This window comes from Callorhinus ursinus, unplaced genomic scaffold (genome assembly GCF_003265705.2).
Source record: "Callorhinus ursinus isolate GAN/ISIS: 27379988/994484 unplaced genomic scaffold, GSC_fseal_2.0 scaffold20, whole genome shotgun sequence".
In the NCBI taxonomy this organism is placed as follows: domain Eukaryota; kingdom Metazoa; phylum Chordata; class Mammalia; order Carnivora; family Otariidae; genus Callorhinus; species Callorhinus ursinus.
In genome coordinates, this window is record NW_027397082.1 from 10,780,448 (window position 1) to 10,806,807 (window position 26,360).

A 26,360-nucleotide genomic window follows, 5' to 3' on the forward strand; every position below is an offset into this window, starting at 1 on the left:
TGTTAATAGAAGATCATGCTGACAATAAAGTAATTCTTTTTTAAATTAATTTTTATTGAAGTATAATTAACATAGTGTTATATTAGTTTCAGATATACAACATAATAATTCAACAATTCTATACCTTACTCAGTGCTCACTCAATAAGTGTAGTCACCAAACAATATTATTACAATTTTACTGACTATATTCCCTGTCATACTTTTCATCTTCATGACTTATTTTTTTCTAAAGATTTTATTTATTTATTTGAGAGAGAGAAAGAGAGAGTGCATGTACAAGCATATGTGGGGGGTAGGGGCAGAGAGAGAGGGAGAAGCAGACTCACTGCTGAGTAGGGAGCCCAATAGGAGGCTTGATCCCAGGACCCCGAGATCATAACCTGAGCTGAAGACAGGCACTTAACCAACTGAGCCACCCAGGCTCAGCTTCATACCTTATTAAAGTAATTACCTCAAAGCAGTAATTTTGTATATTTGTTTCTATCAAAAGTACATTTTAAAAACCATTAAAAATAGTAAACCTTGAATATTGCAGGCTTTTAGGAAAACTGCCTTAAAAGAAACATATTGCTTCTTCCTTAACAATGACAAAAACATAACCACCACAATAACTAAAGCCACAGAAAAAGCAAGTGTCTAAAAAGGATGCATAATAACTACAGTCAATAAAATTTCCCTTAAAACTTATATATCGAAGCTGAATATATACAATCCTTAGGACTCAGCATCTCCACTCGTAGGTATGTATCAAACTAATGTATGTTCATCAAAGGACATACAAAAGAATAATCTTTCTTTTCATACTAGCCAAAAACTGGAAACAAATGTCCATTGATAATGGAATGAATGAATAAACTGTGAAATACTCATACAATGTAATACTACAGAGCACTGAAAATGAACTATTATTCAATAACATGGATGAATCTTCATAATTTTAACATAATGCTGAATGAAAAAAGGCAGATACACAAAAATACACACAGCATAACTCCATTCATACAAAGTTCAAAACTGGCAAAATTAATTTACAGTATCAAAAGTTGGAATAGTGGTTACCTCAGGGAGGGGGTGACAGTGACTGGAAAGAGTCAAAGGGAAGGGTTTCTAAGAGTCCGTAATATTTTGGGGCACCTGGGTGGCTCAGTTGGTTAAGCGACTGCCTTCAGCTCAGGTCATGATCCTGGAGCCCCGGAATCGAGTCCCGCATCGGGCTCCCTGCTCAGCGGGGGGTCTGTTTCTCCCTCTGACCCTCTTCCTTCTCGTGCTCTCTCTCTCATTCTTGCTCTCTCAAATGAATAAATAAATAAAATCTTTAAAAAAAAGAGTCTGTAATATTTTATTTCTTCACCTTTGTGAAAATTCATCAAGCTGTACACTTAGAATTTGTATTTTTCTGTATGTACATTTCCTTTTTTATAAAAGATTTTATTTATTCGACAGAGAGAGACACAGCAAGAGAGGGAACACAAGCAGGGGGAGTGGGAGAGGGAGAAGCAGGCTTCCCGTGGAGCAGGGAGCCCGATGTGGAGCTCCATCCTGGGACCCTGGGATCATGACCTGAGCCAAGCCAAAGGCAGACGCTTAACAACTGAGCCACCCAGGTGCCCCTGTATGTACATTTTCAATAAACAGGGGAAAAAATTTTAATTACATATGAACTGAATTCAGTAAAAAAACAATTCTTTTTTTTTAAAGATTTTATTTATTTATTTGAGAGAGAGAGAATGAGAGAGAGCATGAGAGGGAAGAGGGTCAGAGGGAGAAGCAGACTCCCCGCTGAGCAGGGAGCCCGATGCGGGACTCGATCCCAGGACTCCAGGATCATGATCTGAGCCGAAGGCAGTTGCTTAACCAACTGAGCCACCCAGGTGCCCTAAAAAAACATTCTTATTTCAAATATACCAAACAATCTAATTTAAGCCTCTGATAAATCTTTTGGCTCACTACATAAACATGCAAGTTATACACTTTGTAAAGCATAATTTTCAATAAGTTTATAACTACTAAAATTATAGAGTAAGTTCTCTAAGCACAATGGAATTAAATTAGAAATCAAAAATAATTAAGATATCTAGAAAAGCAGCAATATTTGGAAGATAAGCCACAAATCAAAAAACAAAATGCAGAGAAATTAGAAAATATTCTGAATGATAATAAAAACACAACACATCAAAATTTGTTGGATGTAGCTAAAGCAATGCTCATACAGTAATATTTAGCTTTAAATTCTCCTATTAGAAAAAAAAAAGAAAGGTTCAAAATCAATGGTCTAACTTTCACCTTAATTCTTAAGGTGAAAAAAGAACAAAAAAAAGAGCAAATTAGACCCAAAGAAATAGAGGAAGGAAATAAGAAGTCACAGGTTAAAGAACAAATCACAAAGAAATCAGAAAATATCTTCAGAAGGATGATAAAGAAAATGCAACATATCAAAATTTGTTCAATGCAGCTAAAGCAGTGCTTCAAGAGAAATGTTTAGCTTTAAATCCTTATGTTGGGGGTAGAGTCTAAAATCAACGATCTGAGATTTCACTTTTAGAAGTCAGAAAAAGAAGTTAACTAAACTGAAAGAAGTTAAGCAATGGTTCTCAACTGTGGGCTATTTTGCTCATCAGCAGATATTTGGCAATGTCTGGAGACATTTTCTGCTATTACAACTAGGAATCTACTGGCATTTTGTGAGGAGAGGTAAAGGATGCTGCTAAACATCCTATGATGCTCAAAACAGAATTATCTGGCCAAAATTGTCAATAGTGCGGAGGCTGAGAAACTCTGAAGTAGAGGAAAGAAATAATAAAGCCAAGAAGAGGAATGAACAAAATAAGAAATAGGAAACAATAGAGACTATCAATAAAACCAAAAGTTAACTCTAAAAGTCAGTAAAATTGATACATTTCTAAAACTGACGAAGAAAAAAAGAAATTACTAATACAAAAAAATCCTATCAGGATGAAAAAGTGCACATCCCTATAGATCTTACAGATATATTTTTTTGAGACTGTATTTATTTATTTGAGAGAGAGAGAATGAGAGACAGAGAGCACGAGAGGGAAGAAGGTCAGAGGGAGAAGCAGACTCCCTGCCAAGCAGGGAGCCCGATGTGGGACTCGATCCCAGGACTCCAGGATCATGACCTGAGCCGAAGGCAGTCGCTTAACCAACTGAGCCACCCAGGCGTCCCTAGATCCTACAGATATTACAAGGACGATAAGAGAATATTATGAACAACTTTATGTCAAATTCAAACAACTTAGATGAAATGGACAAATTTCTTGAAAGAATACAAATTATCAAAACTGACTCAAGAATTAGAAACCCTGAATACTCGTGCATCTATTAAAGAAATTGAATTCATAATCAAAAACCTTCCCACAAGAAAACTCCAGGCCCAGAATTTTCATTGGCAAGTGTTATTAAGCATTTAAGGAATAAATAATACCAATCCTACATAAAATCTTTCAAAAAATAAAGGAAGAGGGAACATTTCCCAACTCATTTTGAGGCCAGTATTATCCTGGTAGTGAAACCAAAGAAATTACATTGGGAAAAAACAAAACAAAATAAAAAAACAGATTACTATCCTTCATGACACAAGAATTCTTAACGAATTATTAGCAAATTGAAGCCAACAGCAAATAGAAAGAAAGAATGAGTTTTATAACTAAAATTTGTCTGGTCTTTATCCCAACTTCGTGAAACCTTGGAATTTCCAAAGTTATAGGAGTGTCTACATTATTCAAGGTGGGCCCTGGACCACACCTGAGTTTATGCTAAAGAGATGATTCAAACTGAGGGCTGCTCACAACAGAAAGACGAACTGTGTGTTTAGAGGGTTGGGGCTTCGAGCCACTGGTATCACCTGACATCCTAACCTCCAGGGACAGAACGGTCACTAGAGATTGAGTTCAATCATGTGGTCAGTGATTCATTCAATTATGACAATGATTTTGAAATAAAAACTCTGGAATCTGAGGCTCAGGTGAGCTTCCTAGTTGGTAAATACATCAATGTGTCGGGAAGGTAAAGCATCTTGATTCCACAGGGAAAGGACACAGAAGGTCCATGTTCCCAACTCTCCCAGACCTTGCCCTATATTTCTCTTCATTTGGCTGGTCCTGATTTATTTTTTTTTTTAAAGATTTTATTTATTTATTTGAGAGTGAGAGAGAGAGAGAGAGCACATGAGAGGGGGGAGGGTCAGAGGGAGAAGCAGACCCCCTACTGAGCAGGGAGCCCAATGCGGGACTCAATCCAGGGACTCCAGGATCACGACCTGAGCCGAAGGCAGTCGCTTAACCAACTGAGCCACCCAGGTGCCCGGCTGGTCCTGATTTATATTATTTATAATAAAATTTGTAGTCATAAGTATAGTGCTTTCCTGAGTTCTGTGCGTAGTTCTAGTGAATTACCAAACCTGCAGGGATTTTAAGGACCCACAAATTTGTAGCCAGTTAGTACAGCCAGCATTTGTAGTTGAGAACTGCACCCTGAAACTTGTGGACACTGTGCTAACTATGGGTGGTTGGTGTCAGTATCACAAAATACACCACGACCAAACGTTTATTCCAGGAATGCAAGATTGATTTAAGATTCAACAAAAATACCAATCAATGTAGCTCACCACATTAACAGAATAATTTGAAAAATAAAATATAATCTCAATAAATGCAGAAAAAGCATTTAACAAAATTCAACATCTATTCATGATAAAAAAAAAAAACCAACTCAGTAAATTAGGAAAGAAAGGAATTTCCTGAAACTGTGAAAAGGCATCTACAAAAAGTACAGCTATCATACTCAACAGTGAAAGAATGCAAGTTTTCTCAAGATTAGGAACAACGGGGAGCCTTGTTCCTCAGCAGAAAAAAGAAACATCATACAGAATGGAAAGGAAGAAGTAAAAATCTCTGTACTGCAAACAATATCATTTATTATCTATTTAGAAAATCCTAAGGAATATACAAATTATTAGAACTAATATACCAAATTCAATTGCTATTTACAATAGCATCAAAGATTAATAAATACCTAAGGGTAAATTTAACAAAGTATGTACATCACTCACATTCTGAAAAACTATAAAATATTGCTGAACTATGAAAACATCTAAATAACTGAGTAGGGCGCCTGGGTGGCTCAGTTGGTTAAGCAACTGTGTTCAGCTCAGGTCATGATCCTGGAGTCCCAGGATCGAGTCCCGCATCAGGGTCCCAGCTGAGCAGGGAGTCTGCTTCTCCCTCTGACCCTCCCCCCTCTCATGCTCTCTCTCTCTCTCTCTCTCAAATAAATAAATAATTGAGTAAATGAAGAGACATACCATGTTCATAAATCAGAAAATTCAGTATTGTTCAGATGTGTGAGGCCTCTCTAAATTGATCTAGAGATTCAATGCAATCCCAATCAAAATTCTAATAGGTTTTATTGTAGGAATTGACAAGCAGATTCTATAATGTATATTAAATTGCAGAAGACCTAGAACAGTCAAAGGAACTTCTGAAAAAGAAGAACAACACTGGAAGACTTACACACCTGATTTCATGACTTACTAAAAAAAAAAAAAAAAAACTACAGTAGGGTGCCTGGGTGGCTCAGTTGGTTAGGTGTCTATCTTGGGCTCAGGTCACGGTCTCCGGGTCCTAGGATTGAGCTGGCATCAGGCTCCCTACTCAGCAGGGAGTCTGCTTCTTCCTCTCTCTCTGCCCCTCCCCCCAACTCGTGCACGCTCTCTCTCATTCTTTCTTAAATAAATAAATAAAATCTTAAATACCTACAGTAATGGGAGCACCTGGGTGGCTCAGTCGTTAAGCTTCTGCCTTTGGCTCGGGTCATGATCCCAGGGTCCTGGGATTGAGCCCCACATCCGGCTCCCTGCTTGGCGGGAAGCCTGCTTCTCCCTCTCCCACACCCCCTGCTTCTGTTCCCTCTCTCACTGTGTCTCTGTCAAATAAATAAATAAAAAATAAAATCTTTAAAAAAAACCCCAAAAACCTACAGTAATGAAGACACTGTGGTTTTGGAACAAAAATAAATATTCTGATCAATGGACCAATCACAGATTCACACATATGTGGTCAACTGATTTTTTATAAAGATTCTAAGGTAGTTCAATGGAGAAAGTAGAATCTTTCCAAAAAAAAAAAGTATATTTTCCAAAAAATGAACTTTAGCCTTTGCCTCATACCTTCTACAAAAATTAACTCTAAATGAAACTTAGATCTAAATATGAAACCTAAAACTGTAAGACTGCTAGGAGAAAAGAGAAAATTTTTCATGATTTTGGATTATGCAAAGATATTTTTAGGACATTAGAAGCATGAATAATAAAACACAAACATTATAAACTGAACTTCATCAAAATATGCAACTTTGGTTCTTCAAAAGACACTGTTAGGAAAATGATAAGGGCAAACCACTAAGTAGGAGAAAACATTTGCAAAATAAATATGTAATAAAGAACTTGTAACCAGAATTTACAAAGAACTCTTTTTTAAAGTCTTTGTATATTTTGGATAACAGTCTCTTTTTTTAGATTTTATTTATTTATTTATTGGGGGGGGGAGGAGCAGAGGGAGAGGGAATCTCAAGCAGACTCCTAGCAGACTCTGTGCAGATCGAGCCCCTTGAGATGACCTCAGCTGAAACCAAGACCTTGACATGACCTGAACTGAAACCAAGAATCCGATGCTTAGTGACTAAGCCATCCAGGTGCTCCTAGACTCTACAAAGAACTCTTTACAGCTCAACAACAAAAAAAACAACTCAAAAGAAAAAAGTCAAAAAACGTAATTAGATACTTCACCAAGGAAGATATATCAATAGCAAACAAGCCCATAAAAAGATGTTCAAGATCATTAGTTATAAGGAAAATGCAATCTAAACCACAAGGTATCATGACATACCCACTAGAATGGCTAAAATTTAAAAGACTGACAATACCAACTGCTATCCAGGTTGTGGAGCTATGGAAGTCTCCTACACTGCTAGTCAGAATGTAAAATGGTACAGACACTTTGGGGAATGGTTTGACAATTTCTTTATAAAGTTAAATATATTTGCTATATTGCTTAGCAATTCCACTCCTAGGTATTTATCTAAAACATATGAAAACACAAAAGACCTGCCCATGAAAGTAATGGCATCTTTACTTGTAATAGCTAAAAACTATGTGCAACCTAAATGTCTATCAACTGGTGAATGGATAAACAAATTGTGATGGATCCATACAATGGATTATTACTCAGCAATATAGAAAACTGAACTACTGAAATGTAGAAAAACATGAATCTCAAAAACACACTATGCTAAGTGAAAGGAGTTTGATGCAAAAAGAGTATATACATGATTCTACTTATATGAAACTCTAGAAATGGCAAAACTGCAGTGATACAAAACAGACGAGAAGTTGCGAGGGCCAAGAGGCGGAGATAGGAAACTGACTGTAAAGAGGCATGAAGCAATGTTTTGAGGTGATAAACATGTTCTATATCATAATTTTGCTGGAGGTTGCATGACTGTATATGTATGTCAAGTCATTGACTCATACACTAAAAATTGGGGAATTTTATTGTATGGAAATTATATCCAAATAAAGCTTATTTTTTTAAAAAGTAATAAGCCTCATCCAGAAATCGAGGCAATAATCTAATATACCACAAAATACTCAAAAATGAGAATAAAATATTAATTCCTTATTGTGGGAGACTAATAATACAAAGTACTAGAAAATACATTATTTAAAAACCTCATTCCTTTGGGAAATACCTGTATTTATGTGTACCTTAAAAATTTTTTCATTTCCAGCATATGATTAATCTGCTGTTAAGTCAAGAGTATACACATTCAAGTCTTCATCTTCCATAACAGGAAATCAACAGACAATAAATAGCATAAGCTTCTTATTTTTAAAAAATTTTTTAAAGATTTTATTTATTTGGAGAGAGAGAGAGAACGGGGGAAGGGCAGAGGGAGAATCTCAGGCAGACTCCATGCTGAGCACAGAGCCTGACACAGGGCTTGATCTCATGACCCTGAGATCGTGACCTGAGTGGAAATTAAGAGTCAGACGCTTAACCAACTGAGCCACCCAAGGGCTCCCAGAATAAGCTTTTTTTTTATTTTTTAAGATTTTATTTATTTATTTGACAGAGAGAGACACAGCAAGAGAGGGAACACAAGCAGGGGGCGTGGGGGGGGGGAATCAGGCCTCCCACAGAGCAAGGAGCCCGATGCAGGGATCGACCTGAGCCAGAGGCAGATGCTTATCGACTGAGCCACCCAGTGTCCCCGAGAATAAGCTTCTTATTTGGAAATATGAAAGCATGGGTGCCTGGCTGGCTCAGTCAGAAAAGCATGTGACTCTTGATCTTAAGGTCATGAGGTCAAGCCCCATGTTGGGTGTAGAGATTACTTAAATAAGTAAAAATTAAAAAAAAAAAAAAAGAAAGAAGAAAGCAAACAGCTGATGAACTGTTAAATTACTGGAAGTGGTAGCCTCTAGGAAGTAGAAACTGGAAGAGGAGAGACGAGGTAGATGAATGTTATTCTTTATAAGCCATTTAGTATTAGCGGACTCTTACAACTATATACATCTATTACTTCTTTTTTAAATGTTATGAATTTAAAATAAAAGATAACTACTTCACTTTCTATTCTTAGTAGTGCCAGAAATTAAGAAGCATCTAACACATACTAAAGTTACACATTATTCATGAAATCATCACTTTTTAGATGAGCAATATTAAAAACTACAGAGAATTTTGAAAATTAAAATTATTGCTCTTCAGCATACTTCCAAAAGTTAAAACAGGTCATTCACTGTGTGATAACACATAATATATGATAACACAGAGCAATATTCTAAAAACCTTTGAAAATGCAGAAAATATCAGTGATTTCCTAAATCTCTTGACTTCCAAATTGTAATCTAATATTTTAGGATAGAGTCAGGCATAAAATAAACATTCAATAGATACTTTGGAGGGAAAAGAACAGTACCATAATTAACAGCATTAATTATAATAAATATAAATCCCATTTTTCTGAAGTTGATCCCAAGTTTTATTGTTAATATATTCCATTCTTCCCTATAGTACTAGAAGCAGAAGATCTATTTCAAAGAATCTTACTGTGTAAGGCAAGTACATCACACAGAAAAGTGATTCTCAAAGGAAGTAAGGGACGAAAGGCTGGGAGGATAGCTGAATCTCCTTGTTGTGGTAGCTGCAGGAGAATGGAGGAGGTACCTTTTTCCAACCAGCTACACTCCCTACTCCTAACCCCTTACTGGTTTATTTCAAGTTTTGAAGGCCTAATTGTTTAATATTCATTCATTCCACCTTTAGTTCTTTTTAGCACCTGTCACATGTTCAGATTCTTCTTATTTTACTGCAATAAACAGCAAAAGACAATTTTTTTAACAGTTTTACTGAGGTAAAATTTACATACTAAAGGGGCGCCTAGGTGGCTCAGTCTGTTAAGCGTCTGCCTTCAGCTCAGGTCATGATCCCAGGGTCCTGGGATCTGAGCCCCGCATCGGGCTCCCTGCTCCACGGGAAGCCTGCTTCTCCCTCTCCCACTCCCCCTGCTTGTGTTCCTGCTCTCATTGTGTCTGTCAAATAAATAAAATCTTTAAAAAAGAATAATTTACATACTAAAAAATTCACCCATTTTAAGGGTATAGTTTAATGAGCTTTAGTAAATTTACACAGTTGCATAACCTTTACCACAATCCAATTTGGGGACACTTCTATCACCCCAAACGTTCCTGCATGCCCATTCGTAGTTAATCTCCATTCCCATCCCTCACTTACCATTGATCTGCTAATTTCTATAGTTTTGCCTTATTTATTTATTTATTTTTTAAATATTTTATTTATTTACTTACTTATTTATTTATTTAATTATTTGGCAGAGAGATACAGAGAGAGAACAAGTAGGCAGAGAGGCAGGCAGAGGGAGAGGGAGAAGCAGGCTCCCCGCTGAGCAGGGAGCCCAATGCGGGGCTCGATCCCAGGACCCTGGGATTATGACCTGAGCCGAAGGCAGCCGCTTAACCAACTGAGCCACCCAGGCGCCCCAGTTTTGCCTTTTTTAAAATAAATTTCACATAATGGAATTATACAATATGTACTGTTATGTATCTGACCTTATTTAATGTGTTTGTTGTTCATCCACTTTGTTATATGTATGAGTGGTTTGTTTATTTTTATTGCTGGAGAGTATTCCACTGCATGAACATACTACATTTTGCTTGTCCACTCATTCAGCAGCTTACGGATATTTTGTTTCCAGCTTTTGGTGGTCATGAATAATGCTATGACCATCCACATTCAAGTGTTCCTGTGAACATGTGGAATAGGGGGCCTTCATCCCACAGGACAGGACCTCATGCTTGCCACACTCTACCATTAACACCCAAGCTATTTACCAAAATGAAACACATACTGGTACTTAATAAGCGAATATTAAATTCCTACCAATACTTAAATGTTTGTTTAAAGAATAAAAGAAACACGTTACTCGGCTATTCTAATAATAGGGGCTTCAACTTCAATTTTAAAAACACAAACATAACTTTGTCTCCAATAAGTATACCTGCCACAAATAAACTGACAATGAGAATAATGATATTAAACACCCCTAGATCAACTTCATACAAAGCAATCAATTGTGCCTAAGTCTCTCTAAAAGTCTTCTCAAGGGGCGCCTGGGTGGCTCAGTCATTAAGCGTCTGCCTTCGGTTCAGGTCAGGATCCCAGGGTCCTGGGATCAAGCCCCGCATCGGGCTCCCTGCTCCGCGGGAAGCCTGCTTCTCCCTCTCCCACGCCCCCTGCTTGTGTTCCCTCTCGCTGTGTCTCTCTCTGTCAAATAAATAAAATCTTAAATAAATAAATGTCTTCTAAAAAATATGGTCAACATTTCATTAAAAAATACCTTCAGATGTACATGATCATGCTCAAAGTATTCAGCCATTCATTCAGTATTTAATGAGTACCTACACTAGGAACACAAATACTCTAAAATTACAAAGTCCCTGTCCTCTTATAGTTCACATTCCATCATCCACTTTTTGCCAATGAATAAAGAAATAAAGAAATAAGGCATGATTTATTACAACTATATAACATACACTGGCATTTTAACCTTACATTGTTAGATTACCACCATGTAATTCTATTTAATTATTTATACATACTTAAAAATGTTTAAATTTTATACATTGTATATATATACATTGTATATATATACAACAGTAAATTTTAATAATAATATATATTTTATAAGTATATATTATATACTTAAATATTATATATTTTTATGTATATACAATACCTATATTATATATAATATATAATAAATTGTATACATTGTGTATATATATACCTTGTATACATACATATACTATATAAATTTTATATATTGTTTTGTTTCTTTAAATGGATTAAGTATGATATTTGTGCTAAATTCCATAAAAATATTAGAATTTGAGCTTTTAGGAACCTCCCTAATAAACAATGGTTCTATAGAAAAATGAGATTCAAATACTTCTTTTTGGCTTATAGTACTACTTCCAAGAAAGTAACAAGCCTTCCGGAGGACAAATGACTGAATAACATGTTAAAATGATAATATTAAGAACACCAAATGGTTTTAGAGCCAGGCTAGAAGTCTAAATTTTAAATTATAACTTCTGTGCATTGACTGTTACCAAAAAAGACTACAGAAACCAATCCTAGCAGATTCAGGATTAACAATAATATATCATCCAGAGTTTTTGTGAAATCTGAAGATCACTTTTTTTCCTGTTATTCATATTGAAGATATATACTCCCACACAAAATTATGGTAATCAAAATTAAAAACCGCAAAATTTACATTTCCTCTAATACCAAGACAAACTTACTACATCTTACCCTCTAGTCTCTTATTACATAAAAAGAAAGGTTCTTTACAGTTCCTCAAAGAGAATCCGAATTGTCCCTAATTAATCAAAATAAGAATAAAGGAAAATCAGTTGCTTTATCAAAATACATTGACTGAGACTAAAATTACGTTCTTTGGGCGTCTGGGTGACTCAGTCGTTAAGCGTCTGCCTTCCACTCAGGTCATGATCCCAGGGTCCTAGGATTGAGTCCTGCATCGGGCTCCCTGCTCCGTGGGGAGCCCGCTTCTTCCTCTGCCTCTGTCTCTCATGAATAAATAAATAAATAAATAAATAAAATCTTTAAAAATAAATAAAATAAAATTATATTCTTCTATAATTTATTTTTTTTTATTTTTTTTTAAAGATTTTATTTATTTATTTGAGAGAGAGAGAGAATGAGAGATAGAGAGCATGAGAGGGAAGAGGGTCAGAGGGAGAAGCAGACTCCCCGCCGAGCAGGGAGTCCGATGTGGGACTCGATCCCGGAACTCCAGGATCATGACCTGAGCCGAAGGCAGTCGCTTAACCAACTGAGCCACCCAGGCGCCCCATATTCTTCTATAATTTAAAAATGCCCATTTCAAATGGCTTCAAAGCTCTCATCATGTGGCCTCCACAAATGGTGTTTACATAGTGTTTTCAAAAGACTATCAAAAATATTTCCCCTAATAAAGAAATGTAATGAAATAAATACCACACCGAAACCTTTTTATCCAATGTCATAAAACTAAATAAAAAGAAAACCCACAACACTTTTCCCCTGAAATGTATGTAGTAACATTAATAACAAAATTATCTACCAAACCAAATATATTCTCTTATAAGAAATTACTTAAATAAAACATAAGGAATTTCACTTATACTAAGTTATGGAATCCCTATATCTCCTTCAATGTATGTCAAAGTTAATGAATAAGTATATACTGTGAATCTATAACATTTCTACAATAACCTATTGTAATCTCTTCTGTGAATTTAAATAATTTAATCTGTATACTGTCATCTGACAAATATAGCCACGTTTATAACATCTTACTGACTTGTTTAATTTACCATTTCATTACACACATATTTTTCCAAATACACCATAAGCTCCTCTATGGTAGAGAAGCATGTTCTATGTACATAGTATAAGTTTGGTAAATTTGGTTACTAATTACCTTTAAGAAAGCAGTATCAATAACTAGTGAAAAAGGAAGCAAATTGAGGAAGCAAATTGCAAAAGTTGAAAAGCAATGGTGGGAAAGTATTAAAGCAGTAGATGCAAACCACACGTTTCAGACATTTGGCAGAGCAGAAAAGGAGAGTGCTAACACATAAATTTCAGGTTACAGTCACTAAGTCTTACTTTTTAAGTAAATTATTACGAAGGGCTGTTTGCTGATCCCAGAGAAACAAATCCCAGGGATTTGTCTTATCTCCTGGTTCTACCTGTGCAAGTTACCTTGCATGCCAGTCCAGTTTCCTCATCAAAAAAAAAATAAGGAAAATATTTTCATTTTACCTCACAGAACTGTTCTGAAATTCAAATGAGGTAATAATATACATTAAAGGGCTTTACAGACAAGTAGTATGTTAAACGCAGGGGGTTACTATTATTATTATTATTATTATTATTATTATTATTATTATTGAAGACGGATCCTACCCTTTGACCCAACAATTTTAATTCTTGATGTTTATCCTAAGAATCTAGGTGGACAAACGTACAAAGGTTATCTGCAAAAAGATGTTCAGAGTAGCCCTGTTTTGAATGAAAAAAAATCTAAAAATAACTTAAATGTCATCAATGGATGACTGGCTTAACAAATTATGGTAAAACATGAAACAGAATATCATGCTATAATTTAATATGATTTAACAGATGTGTATGAACATGAAAAAAATGTTCAAGATAAGATAAAGCAAGAGGTTCAACTTGAGATGCCTTCCTTTATCTATCAAAATTAATCAGGTCCTCCCCATTACACTCCTCACAGGATCATCTATTTTTCCTATATTAAACTCATCATAGTTTGAAATAATATATTTATACGTTTACTTGACAACATGTGTTTCCTTCATCAAATGGTAATGAAGATGCTGTACACACATACACTCTCTCTCTCACACATACACACACCTACATACATACGCAGAGGGGAGAGAAAGCTGCCAGTATTTTAAAATGTAGGAAGCCAAAAAGAAAAATAAAAACAATCTAACAAAAAAATATGCATGCTTATATTACATCAGCACTATTGACCAAAAATGGGATCTGGAAATACATTTTGTCAAACGATACCATCAAAGCTCTTTGATTAGATTAGTATCTTCAAAACTGTCTTCACTTAAGAAGTGACAAGAATCATGCTATGTCCAAAAGAATGCAATGCTGTTTCCTTTGTAAGGAGAAATCTAGAAGAAAAAGCTTTCTTCAGGTCAATAGTCTCATCTGGTTAGAATGATGCACATTCTGCTGAAAATCCAGCTTGATATTAAATCAACCACCACCTATAGTTAGTTATCTCTTACCATCTCTAAGCCACATGAGTTTTAATCATAAAATGAGTGATAATATCTTACCTTCATAAAGCAGAGAACTATTCCGAATGAAATCTTGAATTCCCTTTTTATAATTTGTGATCTTCCACACCATGTACTCAATATCTGGAAAAAGGCCGCTAATCAAATAGGAACAGAAGCAGCTATCCTACTGACTTACAAGGCATGATCATCAAGTCTCCTTGAAACAATACTTCCATAAGGGAATGTGTCCTTTAGAAACTCCAACAGCAAACTTATGCTTCAATGAAGCATTTAATGGAAAGTCTGAGTTTGTTTACAGTGAGGTACATAAATAATTCTTGATAATTTTTCATTTAAACTCAGTTTTAGGGGAAGACAGAATATCACAGAAAATATCACACAGGAGGTGTTAATCACTCAACATTTGGAAAATACTGAAGAACAATACTAACATCACAAAGAGTTTAACTGCTACTAATCTCTACTTTTGTCCTGATACTCTGAGTTATCTATTCGATAGAGACTCAGGAACAATTTCTTGATATAGAAAATTTGAAAAGCAAAGAATAGTAAAAAGAAATTTCACAATAAAAATAAGGTTTCATTCAACTATTCAGTGAACAAAGAGGTACATATTTAAGAATAAAAATAGAAGATATAACAAATTTCAAATTACTTCTACTGGTAAAAGGATAGTTTCTTAAAAAAAGAATTCACCGGGGCGCCTGGGTGGCTCAGCCGGTTAAGCGGCTGCCTTCGGCTCAGGTGATGATCCCAGGGTCCTGGGATTGAGTCCTGCCATCAGGCTCCCGGCTGAGCAGGGAGCCTGCTTCTCCCTCTCCCTCTGCCTGCCTCTCTGCCTACTTGTTCTCTCTCTCTGTCAAATAAATAAATAAAATCTGTAAAAAAAAAAAAAATTCACCACTACTTCCCCCAAAAACCTAATAATCCATGAAGAAGACAAAAAGTCTTTAAAGCTGAAAATATAACAATACAATCATTCCCTTTAAGACTAAAACATTTCATAATTCTGTAGTTTAAGAAAAGTTAAAACAGGGCGCCTGGGTGGCTCAGTCGTTGAGCATCTGCCTTCGGCTCAGGTCGTGATCCCAGGGTCCTGGGATCGAGCCCCACATCGGGCTCCCTGCTCGGCAGGAAGCCTGCTTCTCCCTCTCCCACTCCCCCTGCTTGTGTTCCCTCTCTCGCTGTGTCTCTCTCTGTCAAATGAATAAATAAAATCTTAAAAAAAGAAAAATTAAAATAAAGCCTTATAAGCAAAAGGAAAGCTGTTCTGTTTTCTAATGTCCTCAATCCTAACAAGTGGAATTGAAATGTGGCTGGTCTTGTGAGATTCTTTAATATCCAAAGGATACCAAATAGAATAAATTTTTCATCAACTTAAAAATCAAACATAAATTGGTACTTACTATGACTTTCTACATCACCTTAAAACAATGCAATTACTATGTGTCATAGGCTCATACCAACATTTATTGCCAATATTTGACAGACATATGGTTCTTGCGGGTACGTTTATGATTTTATTTTCACGACAGGATGACAATGAGTGTTCTTTAAAATTAATTGCAACATTCTATAGTCTACTATAATACACATATATTATACTATAGTATACTATAATATACATTTAAAAGAAGTTGGAGATTTTTATTCTTCAAATACTACATATTATCTTCCTTTCCAAATATATTATCGTTAACATCCTTTAGAATACAATGTAATCAGAGTTTGCCAAAGCAGGAGTTATATCACATTATATCACTTATTTTTTTTCTCTCCTTTGTACTTATATGAAAATAAGATTTCAAGAGTTATATCAGGGAGATGATATTATACCTGATAATATCACGGGGAAAAAGCCAACCAACATTATATTTGAAAGATGCTACAATGTCAGGGAAACAAATATCACCTTATGACAAACAAGATATCAACATCCAAGATGCATAATAGTAACAGCAACTTCCACACAAGTAGCTTTTTGATCAGGAAAATAAGACAGATATCCTCATAACTCTATTCCTTTCCTTGTTTCAGATGACTAATGGAAAATTTTTACAAGTCTTCTTTCTGCTTTATGTAACCAATATAATAAAATTTCTACTAAATCCAGTAATAGGCCTAAAGTTAACAGATGTCCATAAGGTCTCCTTCAAATGTACTAACAACCCCATTTCCCACATACCCCAGCATCGGAAATTGATCCTTGGCTCCTCTATTCCATGAAGCAGAAGTTTTAAACAAATGGTAAGGAAAAATAATTTCTAGTGTTTGACTTTAACATACTAGTTCTCATCTATAGGCCCCAGTCTAAACCCCACACATGGGTGGACCTTAATATATTCTAAAATCTATTTCTTGCTCTCTCTTTTTCTTTCCTTCTTACTACTTATATTCCTCTGAAAAATTATCTTCCTTAGTCTTGGGTGGTCCAATGTATACATAATTATTTTCCCATGGATACTATAAGAACATGGCATGCCTGTAGTTTTACAGATTTTCTGATGTGCTGTGCTAAAACATACAGTAATTAGCACTGTGGTCCCACACACAATAGTAGAATCCTAACAGGAACACTACCATGAAACAGAAACACCACTTAGTCAAAACCCCAAGCTGAACAAAGTATAAGTCAATAGATGACAAAGATTTACTAAAGACCTGTAACATAACTGGTAAAATCTAGAAATGTGTATCTTATTTATGCATCCATAATCCTTGAATTGTCAGTAACAATGTCACATCTGCAATGATGGAGTGGTATACTGAATAACTAATATTGTAACTGATCTCTAGAACTGTCAATAAATCAGTGTCATAGAACTTCAGAGGAAAAAGGGACCTTGGTAAATATGTAGTCCTTCCCTTCATTTTACAGATGAGAAGAGGGACGAAGAAAAAATGTAATAAGATCATTTACGTGATGTCTACAAAATAAGAAAGACTCAGTAAATACTTGTAGCATGACAAAACCCAGGTCTGGTTTCCTATGTGATACTCTTTGCATGTCTCTAAATTAAAAAACAAAAACAAAAAAAACCTTTTTTAATCTACACATGGATTGAAAAACCCATGAATTTGAATTCTTGAAATATAGATCCTAGTTGCTGACACTGAACCAAAGAAACTGTGAAGAACAAAAAAATTCATAATGCTGCATATCATATTACATATTTTCATCCCAAAACTCTCATACCATAAAAAACCCTCTAGACCAACCGACACACAAACATAAATACAGCATATTAAGCTTATAGCTAACTATTTTTATAATTTTAAAAGTTAAGTTTAAAAAACACAGAATAGGGGCGCCTGGGTGGCTCAGTCGTTAAGTGTCTGCCTTCAGCTCAGGTCATGATCCCAGGGTCCTGGGATCGAGCCCCGCATTGGGCTCCATGCTCAGCAGGGAGCCTGCTTCTCCCTCTCCCTCTGCCTGCCTGTCTGCCTACTTGTGATCTCTCTGTCAAATAAATAAATAAAATCTTTAAAAAAAAAAAAAACACAGAATAGTCCTAATGAAGAAGCCAAAAAAGGAAACATACAGCTTTAAAGATTAGTCAAAGGGGGAAGGGTGAATCCTAGTTTTGCCTCAGCAATGTCAAAAATGCAGAGTGGGAAGATCCATACTTTTGAGCTCTAATTACACTATCTGTAGGAGCCTCAAATTTCCTGCATCTATTAGTAAGAGCCCCTATTCCTGCTCTCTCCCCAATCTACTTCCCCAAGTGACTACCCAACTACCTGTCTGGAGTTCCCCAAACTCTTCAGGCAACCTCAGTTACCCAGAGATTGCTCTGTGCTTCTCCAAAATAAATGCTTACATTCTCTAGACAAAGCTTTGGGGATCAGAAAAAAAGGTCTCACTTAATTCCTCTTGTCAATGGAAAAAACAGCATCTGTTGATTTAAAGATGGCCTTTTGGGAAAAGTTCCTATGAGCTGAATCCTTAGAATTCACTGACCCAGCCAGGCACTACCAAAAGTTTTCAAAAAATGGAAGTCAACTGTGTCTGAGTACATCCAGACAAGCATTTTCTAGGGATCTCTTTGGACTGAAAAATAAGCATCTTCTTTCTCTGTTGTTGTTGTTGTTGTTTTTCCTTTAAAAGCTCCCTTACCAACTCAATCTTATCAAGTAAGAGATACAACTTTCATAGCATGGTCTTCCCTTTCACCCTTAAACAACAAATAGACCTTGCCCACTAACTTCCTACTCTAATCAAATATTTTTATTCCTTTAACAGAACCCTTGATTCTGCCTTATATCCTGCCTGAGCTATTTCTGGTTTTTAAAAATTCTTCTTGGATTGTCCAAGTTTAAAGCTGGCCCAAGATTACTTTTAGCATGTGGCTGCATGCATGGACACATGCTGTCAAGTCTCAATTTACTGTCCCTCTCAGTCACAGATCTCCCCACTTAATAAACCCAGCAAAAACTCTTTGGTTGTCTTTTGGATTCTACTCCTTCCCTTCCACACAAAGTCGGGTTATGATATCTAGACTTTATTACTTTAAAAGGGCCAAAGCTCCGGGGATGGTGGTAAGGGAACTCATTTGGCTAGTCAGTGTTGCTCCAGACTTGGTATTAGAGAACTGAGGTGAGTAGGGCTTGCACTTTTGCCTGAGTGTGTGCTCCCTCCCTCCAGCTGCCCTTTCTAAACCTCCCAGCTTACTACCTGTTGGCAGTGCTGGTGTTGCTGCTCCCGTTGCTGTGTTTCTGTGCTCGGCTCAATCTCCTTGGGGGCTTTGAATGCTGCAGCCCGGGGCTCGGCATGGAGGGGAACGTGGAGGCATAGCCATGTTCACACTCTAAAGAGACAGCAAAAAAAAAAAAAGAGAGAGAGAGAGAGAGAGAGAGAGAAAAACATGATAACAGGAATGTACCCAAATCCATGGATCCACAGATCTAAAGTCCCTGCAGTAAAATGTTGCTGAAAACAGCAGAAGAAAAGGAGGTAATATTTTCCCACTTTTTGCTTGGGAAGATAAAATTCTCCTTACCAGGACATCGATTCTGTAACATTATATACAGACCCAACCCATCACCAGAGAGGGGTACAGATACTTCCTCTAAACCAAGTAATTTCTCCATCCTCTCCAAAATCCTTTTCTCCAAGAATTCTTGACTGAAACACGCTGATTTCTAAGACTAGCCCCCATCCACCTCAATTATTTCACCCGCCTCGAAATCCCCCTTTAACTCTCTCCATTCTAGGTCTCTCCCTAAGCGTTCCATTTTCACGTATTTCAAACCATTTAATCGCCTCATCTCGGAGGACATGTTCCCCCCCGACACCTTAATTTCCAGAGTTCCTACTCTTCACTCCCCAGTCTCTTTACCTCTCTTCTAGTCTCGGTCCCTAAATGGGGTCCCGTCTCCTCCCACCTCAGTTTCTCGAGGTCCCTTCCCCACAGGTGTGCACCCTCCTCCCCACGGGCTCCTCGGCAGGCATTCCCTTCCTCGGCCGCCAGCCTCGCCTCCTCCACCCCTACCTGCGCCGCCGCCTACCCCCTTCCTTCAGTTCTTTCTTCCCTCTTCCCTCCCAAGTCCTCGGGCTGGCGCCCACCCTCAACACACTCCCTCCCTCTGCTCTGGCCCACCTCCCCTCTGCCCCCAGATCCTCGTCCTCCCCGCACACACAGGCCCGCGCGGCCCCTCCCGCACCCCTCCCCTCGCAGGCTCCGGGTGCCCACCATCACCCGCACCCCTCCCCACGCGCACCCCTCCTCACACCCCCCCTTACCACGCACCTCTCCTCACACGCACCCCTCACACACGCACCCCCGCCTCCCCGCATCCCTCCTCACCCACGCACCTGTCGCCAGCGCACCGCTCCTCACACACGCACCCTCCCTCCCCTCACACACCCCTTCCCTCACACACGCGCTCCTCACTCACACTCCTCATGCACGCACCTCTTTACACACGCACCCCTCACGCACGAGCCCTGCCTCCCGTGCTCACGCACGTACCCCGCTCCTCACACCCGCACCCTCCCTCCCCTCACACATCGCACCGCATTCCCCGCGCGGAGGAGTGCGCGGGCTTGGGTGGTGGCGGAGGCGGGGGCGCCCAGCCGTTACCTCGGTCTCGGCGCTCCAAAAACTCGGCCGCCTCAAGCAGGCGCTGCACGTTGATCATCCGCACCCTCTCCATGGGCACCGCTGGTGGCGACCGGGGCCGCTCCGCGCTCCCTTCCCCGGCCGACAGGAGGCGCCGCAGGCGGCTACAGGCCGGCGCCGCCCCGGGACATGTGCGGCGGGCGGGCGGGCCAGCCCGGCCGCGGCTCGGCGCGCTCTCCGCCGCCCCTTGCCGCCCCCGCCGCGCCCGCCGCGCCCGCCGCGCCCGCCGCCGCCGGCAAGCCCGCGCGCGGTTTGTTTACCTCTCCGCGCAAGCACGGGGGAGGGGCGGGCGCAGCACCGAGACCCGCCCCGTCCCGCCCCTTCCTCTGCCTCCTGGGAAATGTAGTCCCGCCCCCTCCCACTGTACACCGGGAGTGGTAGTACACATACCACCTCAGTGCGCCTGCGCTTTGCCGAATTCCGCAATGGCAGCTGGGAAATGTAGTCCCGTTCGACTTCGGTCTTTAGGGTATAAAGACTAAGAAGTTATCTGGGCTTTACTTCTGGGAAGGAAGAATTTGAGCCAGTTATCGGGAAGCTCTTTTCTCAGCGACTTCCGGCGGGTGCCCAGGACCTGGAGCATTCATTATCTGAAGTGCCATGTTCTAGTCCTCTATCTACTACCACTTTTTCATGTAACTTCCATGCCTCAGTTTCCCCATCGCAAAACGTACTGTTCGGCTGGCGCACACACAAGCGTTTGAAAAGCCAAGATCACTGTTCAGAAACAGGGGATGATCCCATCCGTACCACAGAAAGTTTCCATGAGGCCCTTCTTCCACCTTGGTTTCCACATAGAGGTAGTTCTGTATTTCGTGCGTTTTTTTTTAAAAAAAAACTTATTTTGCTCCAGCCCCTCGCTAGTGACTTTAGAGGCTAGAAATCCTCTCTGGTGTTGCCAGTGAAGGACATAATTCAGTGGGTAAGTGATTTGGGGCTGAAGTCCCAAAGGGTTCACTTTAAATCCTGACTCTGCTAGTTACACTACCTGTCTGGACTCTTCAGACCTCATTTTCCTCATGTATAAAATAGATACAGTTACTCCATTTATCCAAACATTGAGGGCCTGCCATGTGCCAGGCACTGTACTAGACATAATGTGTACAGTAATGAGAGAAACAGACATGGACTCTACTCTCAAGGAGTCTATAGTCAGTAGGGCTTATTGTGAAGATTAAACGAAAAAATTCCAGCACTTAGTACATGCCACTCAGTTAATGGAAGCTATGATGATTGTTTCCTCTCTTGTTCTCCTCCATAGAGAGGGAACTGAAAGCAGGGGCTAAAGAGAGCAGGGACCACATTAAAGAATTGCCAATGGCTGCCCTCTCTTCCGTTCTCATTCCAAGTCCTCCATCTAACAAGCCCTCAAAGTCTAGACCAGAGTTTCTCAACCTCTGCATTACTGACATTTCGGGCAAATAATTCAGGAGGGGAGGGGGCAGACTTGTGCTTTGGTGTGTGTGGGGGGGGGGGGCAGACTTGTGCTTTGTGGGATGTTCAGCAGCATTCCTGGCCTCTACCCACTAGATGCCAGTAGCACACTACCAACCAAAAAGGTCTCCAAACATTGCCAAATGTCTGCTGGGGCACAAAAATCACTCCCAGTTGAGAACCATTGGTCTAGGGAGAGGAAGGGCAAGAGGGTCATAAGTGTTGAATGCTCTAGGAGCAAGCTGGGAATTGTATAAACAGCCATAACTTTTTCCCACCCTGATTATTTTAACCTGCTGGTGGACATCCAAAATAACAGGAAGCTCTTGGTGAGGGGAGAATTTCCCCTTCCCTGTGGTCATTCCAGTGGCTACTGCAGAAAATATCATCTCAGAATGAAAATCTTACTCTCAAAAATGTCATGAGATTCATGCATTTTAATGCTCTCTCTCTCTCTCTCTCTTCCTCTTCTTTTTTTTTTTTCAAAGTGAACAAGATTTCCAATGAGGTCAAAAGCTGCAAAATTATGCCAGCCCTTTTAAATATTACACTTAGCACCACATTTAAGAATCAAATAGATGTTCCATCAAATGCAGGGAGACCCAAAATGAGAGGTGTTCCCACGCTGTTCACAGGAGAGTCTATTTCTCTTGTAAAGACTTTGAAATAGGGACTTGACTTTTTCTGTTGTCACTTCAGATCTGGGCTTTCCCATTAGGTATTGGTAACAACCACTCTCGACAAGGGACATGTTGGGTAAAGGGAAGAATGGAATTATTTAAAAGAAAATAGCTATTCACTAAGATCTGTTAGTTAAGGGCAGAAATTATTAGGTTCAAAGTTAGTTTCTACCACTTGTAGACGCCTTGCTTTAGATCCCAAATTGCTAAGGGCTACTGCAGGAATTTAAAAGAGGTAAATTCATGACAAATAAAAGTCTCCCCAATGGGAGATAAACCATGTGACATGCAATAAAAAAAAATGTACCAACTGAAAATACACAGGGGTTTAGATCCATAGATCATAAGTCCTAGCAGTTATTAAGAGAAAGCAGGATGCTCGGTGCATGTGCCTGACCTTTCACAGTTGACCTCCAGATGAATTAACCAGCCCTTCTTTTACAGTCATGGCCAAGAGGGAGAGGAGGAAATGGAAAGTAGGGCAAGAGTCACCAAAAAGGCCACCTGCATATGTTGAAGAATAGCAGAGTTGATGGTGATGGAGGGCAGTAGGCAGTGTTAAGGGCAGATTTATGTACAGCAATAGTCAGTCTTTTCTAATAGCAACTGAAGGTGCCATTTCCTTTTCCCTGCTCTGGCTGACTTCTAGAGTTCTTGCTTTGACATTGGTCACAAAGGCCTCTCGTAGCACAAAGCTTGGGGCTCTAGCCTCAGGAAAGGAATGTGCTTCACAAACCATCCCTCAGCACCAGTCCCAGGCTGGAGGAACCTAGAAGCAGCTGTGGCCTTTCTTTTGCTCAAATGAATCAAGTTTGCCCTATAAACGCAGATGCCGAAACTGAGAAAAAGCAAGGCTTCCAAAGTCTTCCGACCAAAGAACCTGGAATCTTACCCGCAGTCTCCGGTTCTGTCCTCTCCCTAAAGTATCTCTCTCAGGGGAGCCTCATTTGAAGATGGTAAAAAGTCCTCCTGGATGCCCCAGGCCTCTAACTAAGACAGCCCAGATGGGGACGAGCTGCCCTCTGGAGCAAGCAGGCAAAGCTCTCCATTCTTAGGGGTCCTTTCTGTCACAGTTTACTCGATGCAAATTTCCAAACGACTTATTGCAGATTCATGAACAATGGAGGAGACTGGTCTGTATTACATCTTTTCTGCAGACAGGAGAGATGGAGAGAGGGGAAGGGACCCTGAGGTTAAGTTACAAGGCCAAAGTCACTGTATTGGTAATACCTGGTGCTTAAGAGAACTTCCCTGAAAGTGCAAAACGCTTGCTGTACAGGGGCACTGTTTTCTGCCATTATCTTTAAGGATGGGGGTTTTCAAGTAATGAAGGCTGAAGATGAAGGAAGGGTGAGTCCTGAGCTCCTAAATGAGAACCTTCACAGTTATACGTCTTTCCATCCTCCACCCCAAAATGACAACGGCAGCTTCCTTCCCACCTCTGCCCTCAGGGCCCCCAAAACGTGAAGAGCAGCAGAAAACCTTTCCTTCTGCCCAGTGAGTCAGCCTTGCCTAACTTCATGCGTAAGCTCTCCTCAAGTCAGCGGCAGCTCAGAGCTGCGGGTCTGCGTGCAGCCGAGATAAATTTGGGTCTAGAAAGGATGACGTAATGCTAAACCCGAGAGGTAGCTGCCGCCTCCCCAGGCTCCAGTCGCCAGGGCTGCGGGCTGACATCCCCAACACACGGAAAAGCACCGAGCACCCAGGTGCCCGAGCTGGGGGAGACAGAGAGAGAAAGGGCGAGAAGGCGGGAGGAAACGGCAGGGGGAGGCAGTGTTCGTCTGAGACCGCTGAATCTGAAGTTTGTTGTTTTTTAACTTCAGTTTTCTGGTGAGATCAGGCCACTGGCAGAGGCTCAAACAGCTGCACTTGACTTCCATCCTGGCCTATCGCTTCTCCCTTAGAAAAGGGCTTCTTACAATTTTATTAAATGGCCCTTATTACAGCAGCCTATTCCGGGGATTATAATGGATGTGTTAATTTCTCGAATGTCCTGTCGCTTCTTTTTTGCATTAACTTGGATCCAAGAAGAAATCTGCATTGCAGGACTCAGTTAACATGCACATCTAAGGCATTTGCTGCCCATGGAGCATCCATTCCACTTGGGGGTACAACTGAGAAGGTGTTCTGGATTTTGGAAAAGGACTTTGCGAGGGACATGCCAAGTTAATGCCCCCCCGGCCCCCCACCAAATAACATTTCATGGTTAATCTCATAGAAGTTTATATCATTAAGCTTATTCCTCAATCCAGTCTCCCATTTTCCATTTTTCAGTTGAGAAAACTGAGAGCCAGAGAGGTATGGTAACTGACCGAAAGGCCACACAGCAGCTATCTATCAAACCCCCGAAGCAAGGATTAGAACTCAGGCCCACAGACTCTCATCCTGTGCTCTCTACCCATCTCCATAATTCTTCTTCTGGTTGATTGGTGTTCTTATAAATAAATAAACAAACAAACAAATAAATAAATTAGAAAAACTGATTTTTTAAATTCGTGGAGTCCCAAACCTTTAAATATCAGGTTACATTCCAAAGGGATCCAAAGACTGCTTTTGTTCTCTGTTTAAGGTTCATTCTTCTCTAAGGAAAGGGTGGCCTTGGAATCAACTCCCTTGCTGGTGATGACAAGCCGGGGGCCTAACTGCATTACACCAGTTTAATGAAAAGACTACCACAGGTAAATAATCTTTATTGTATGGAAATGGTTTCCTTCATCAGGAATGCCTCCTGAATACTTTTTTCAAATGACATTTCATCATTTGTTGCTCTAGTCCCTTATTATTCTCCTTTAATTTGTGGTTATAATCATTTATACTGGTAGATTTCTTGACTTTCAGCCATCCCTGGCATATAGCCCACTCAGCCATGGTATGTTATTCTTTTGAAACATCGCTCATTTCATGAATTAATATTTTCCTCAGAATGTTTGCATCTATATTCAAAAGCAAGAATATACTCTCTATATCTTTTGTTGCATGTATCAGGTTTTGGATGCAATGATCTGTTCTTTCAAAGGTAGATGCAACTTGATTTTAAAACCTTAAAAAAAAAAAAAAAAGATTGCCAGAGGCCTTCCCTGCTGCTAAGAGGATGCCCCACATTCTTGCCACAGCCCTGGGTAACCCTCTCTCCCCTGCCAGGAGCCTGGCTAGAGCTGCCCTGCCCCCACCCACTGGCATCAACCCTCCCTTCCAGACAGCAGAAACTTGTGGAGGTCACTCTTAGGCTCAGCCAGGCCCTGTACACTATTAAGCCACACACCCAGCCTGCTGCCTTGGGGCTGAGTTCTCCGCCTCAGGTGCGCCATTTAGAATAAAGACACCAGGCCCTTCCTTGGCTCCTCAAGGACAAGCCTGATCTCTCCATCTCTTCCAGCCCCAGCATTCTGATTCTAGGATTCTGGGATTCCCCAGAGAGCTTAGAACAATATGCCTCCATTTGTGTACTAGGTTCCACATAATGAGAGCCAACTATGTACACGATGCTCATCATACAGTCAATTCATGGACTCCTCAGCACACCTCTGAGATTCCCTGGTTCACACATGAGGCCCAGAAAGGTTAAGAGATTTGCCCAGTGTCACATAGGTAAATGACCAGATTCAAACTTAGATTTTCTAATTCTGGGACCCCACAGCATACATCAAGGTATGTTTAATCAGATCAG

The 26,360-nt window shown here is 39.6% G+C and overlaps 1 protein-coding gene across 4 annotated transcripts in view; it reads right to left on the reverse strand.

Moving 5' to 3' along the window:
* Window positions 1-26,360, reverse strand: part of MXI1 (MAX interactor 1, dimerization protein) — an 81,843-nt gene that overhangs the window by 44,374 nt on the left and 11,109 nt on the right. For 3 of the 4 annotated variants that reach the window (XM_073904219.1, XM_025880427.2, XM_073904220.1), the window contains exon 2: window positions 19,133-19,265. In XM_073904219.1, coding sequence (XP_073760320.1) covers window positions 19,133-19,265 — 133 coding nt within the window. Of the gene's footprint in view, window positions 1-19,132; window positions 19,266-20,540; window positions 20,787-26,360 lie in introns of those variants that run through there. The other variant, XM_025880428.2, reaches the window with a different exon arrangement.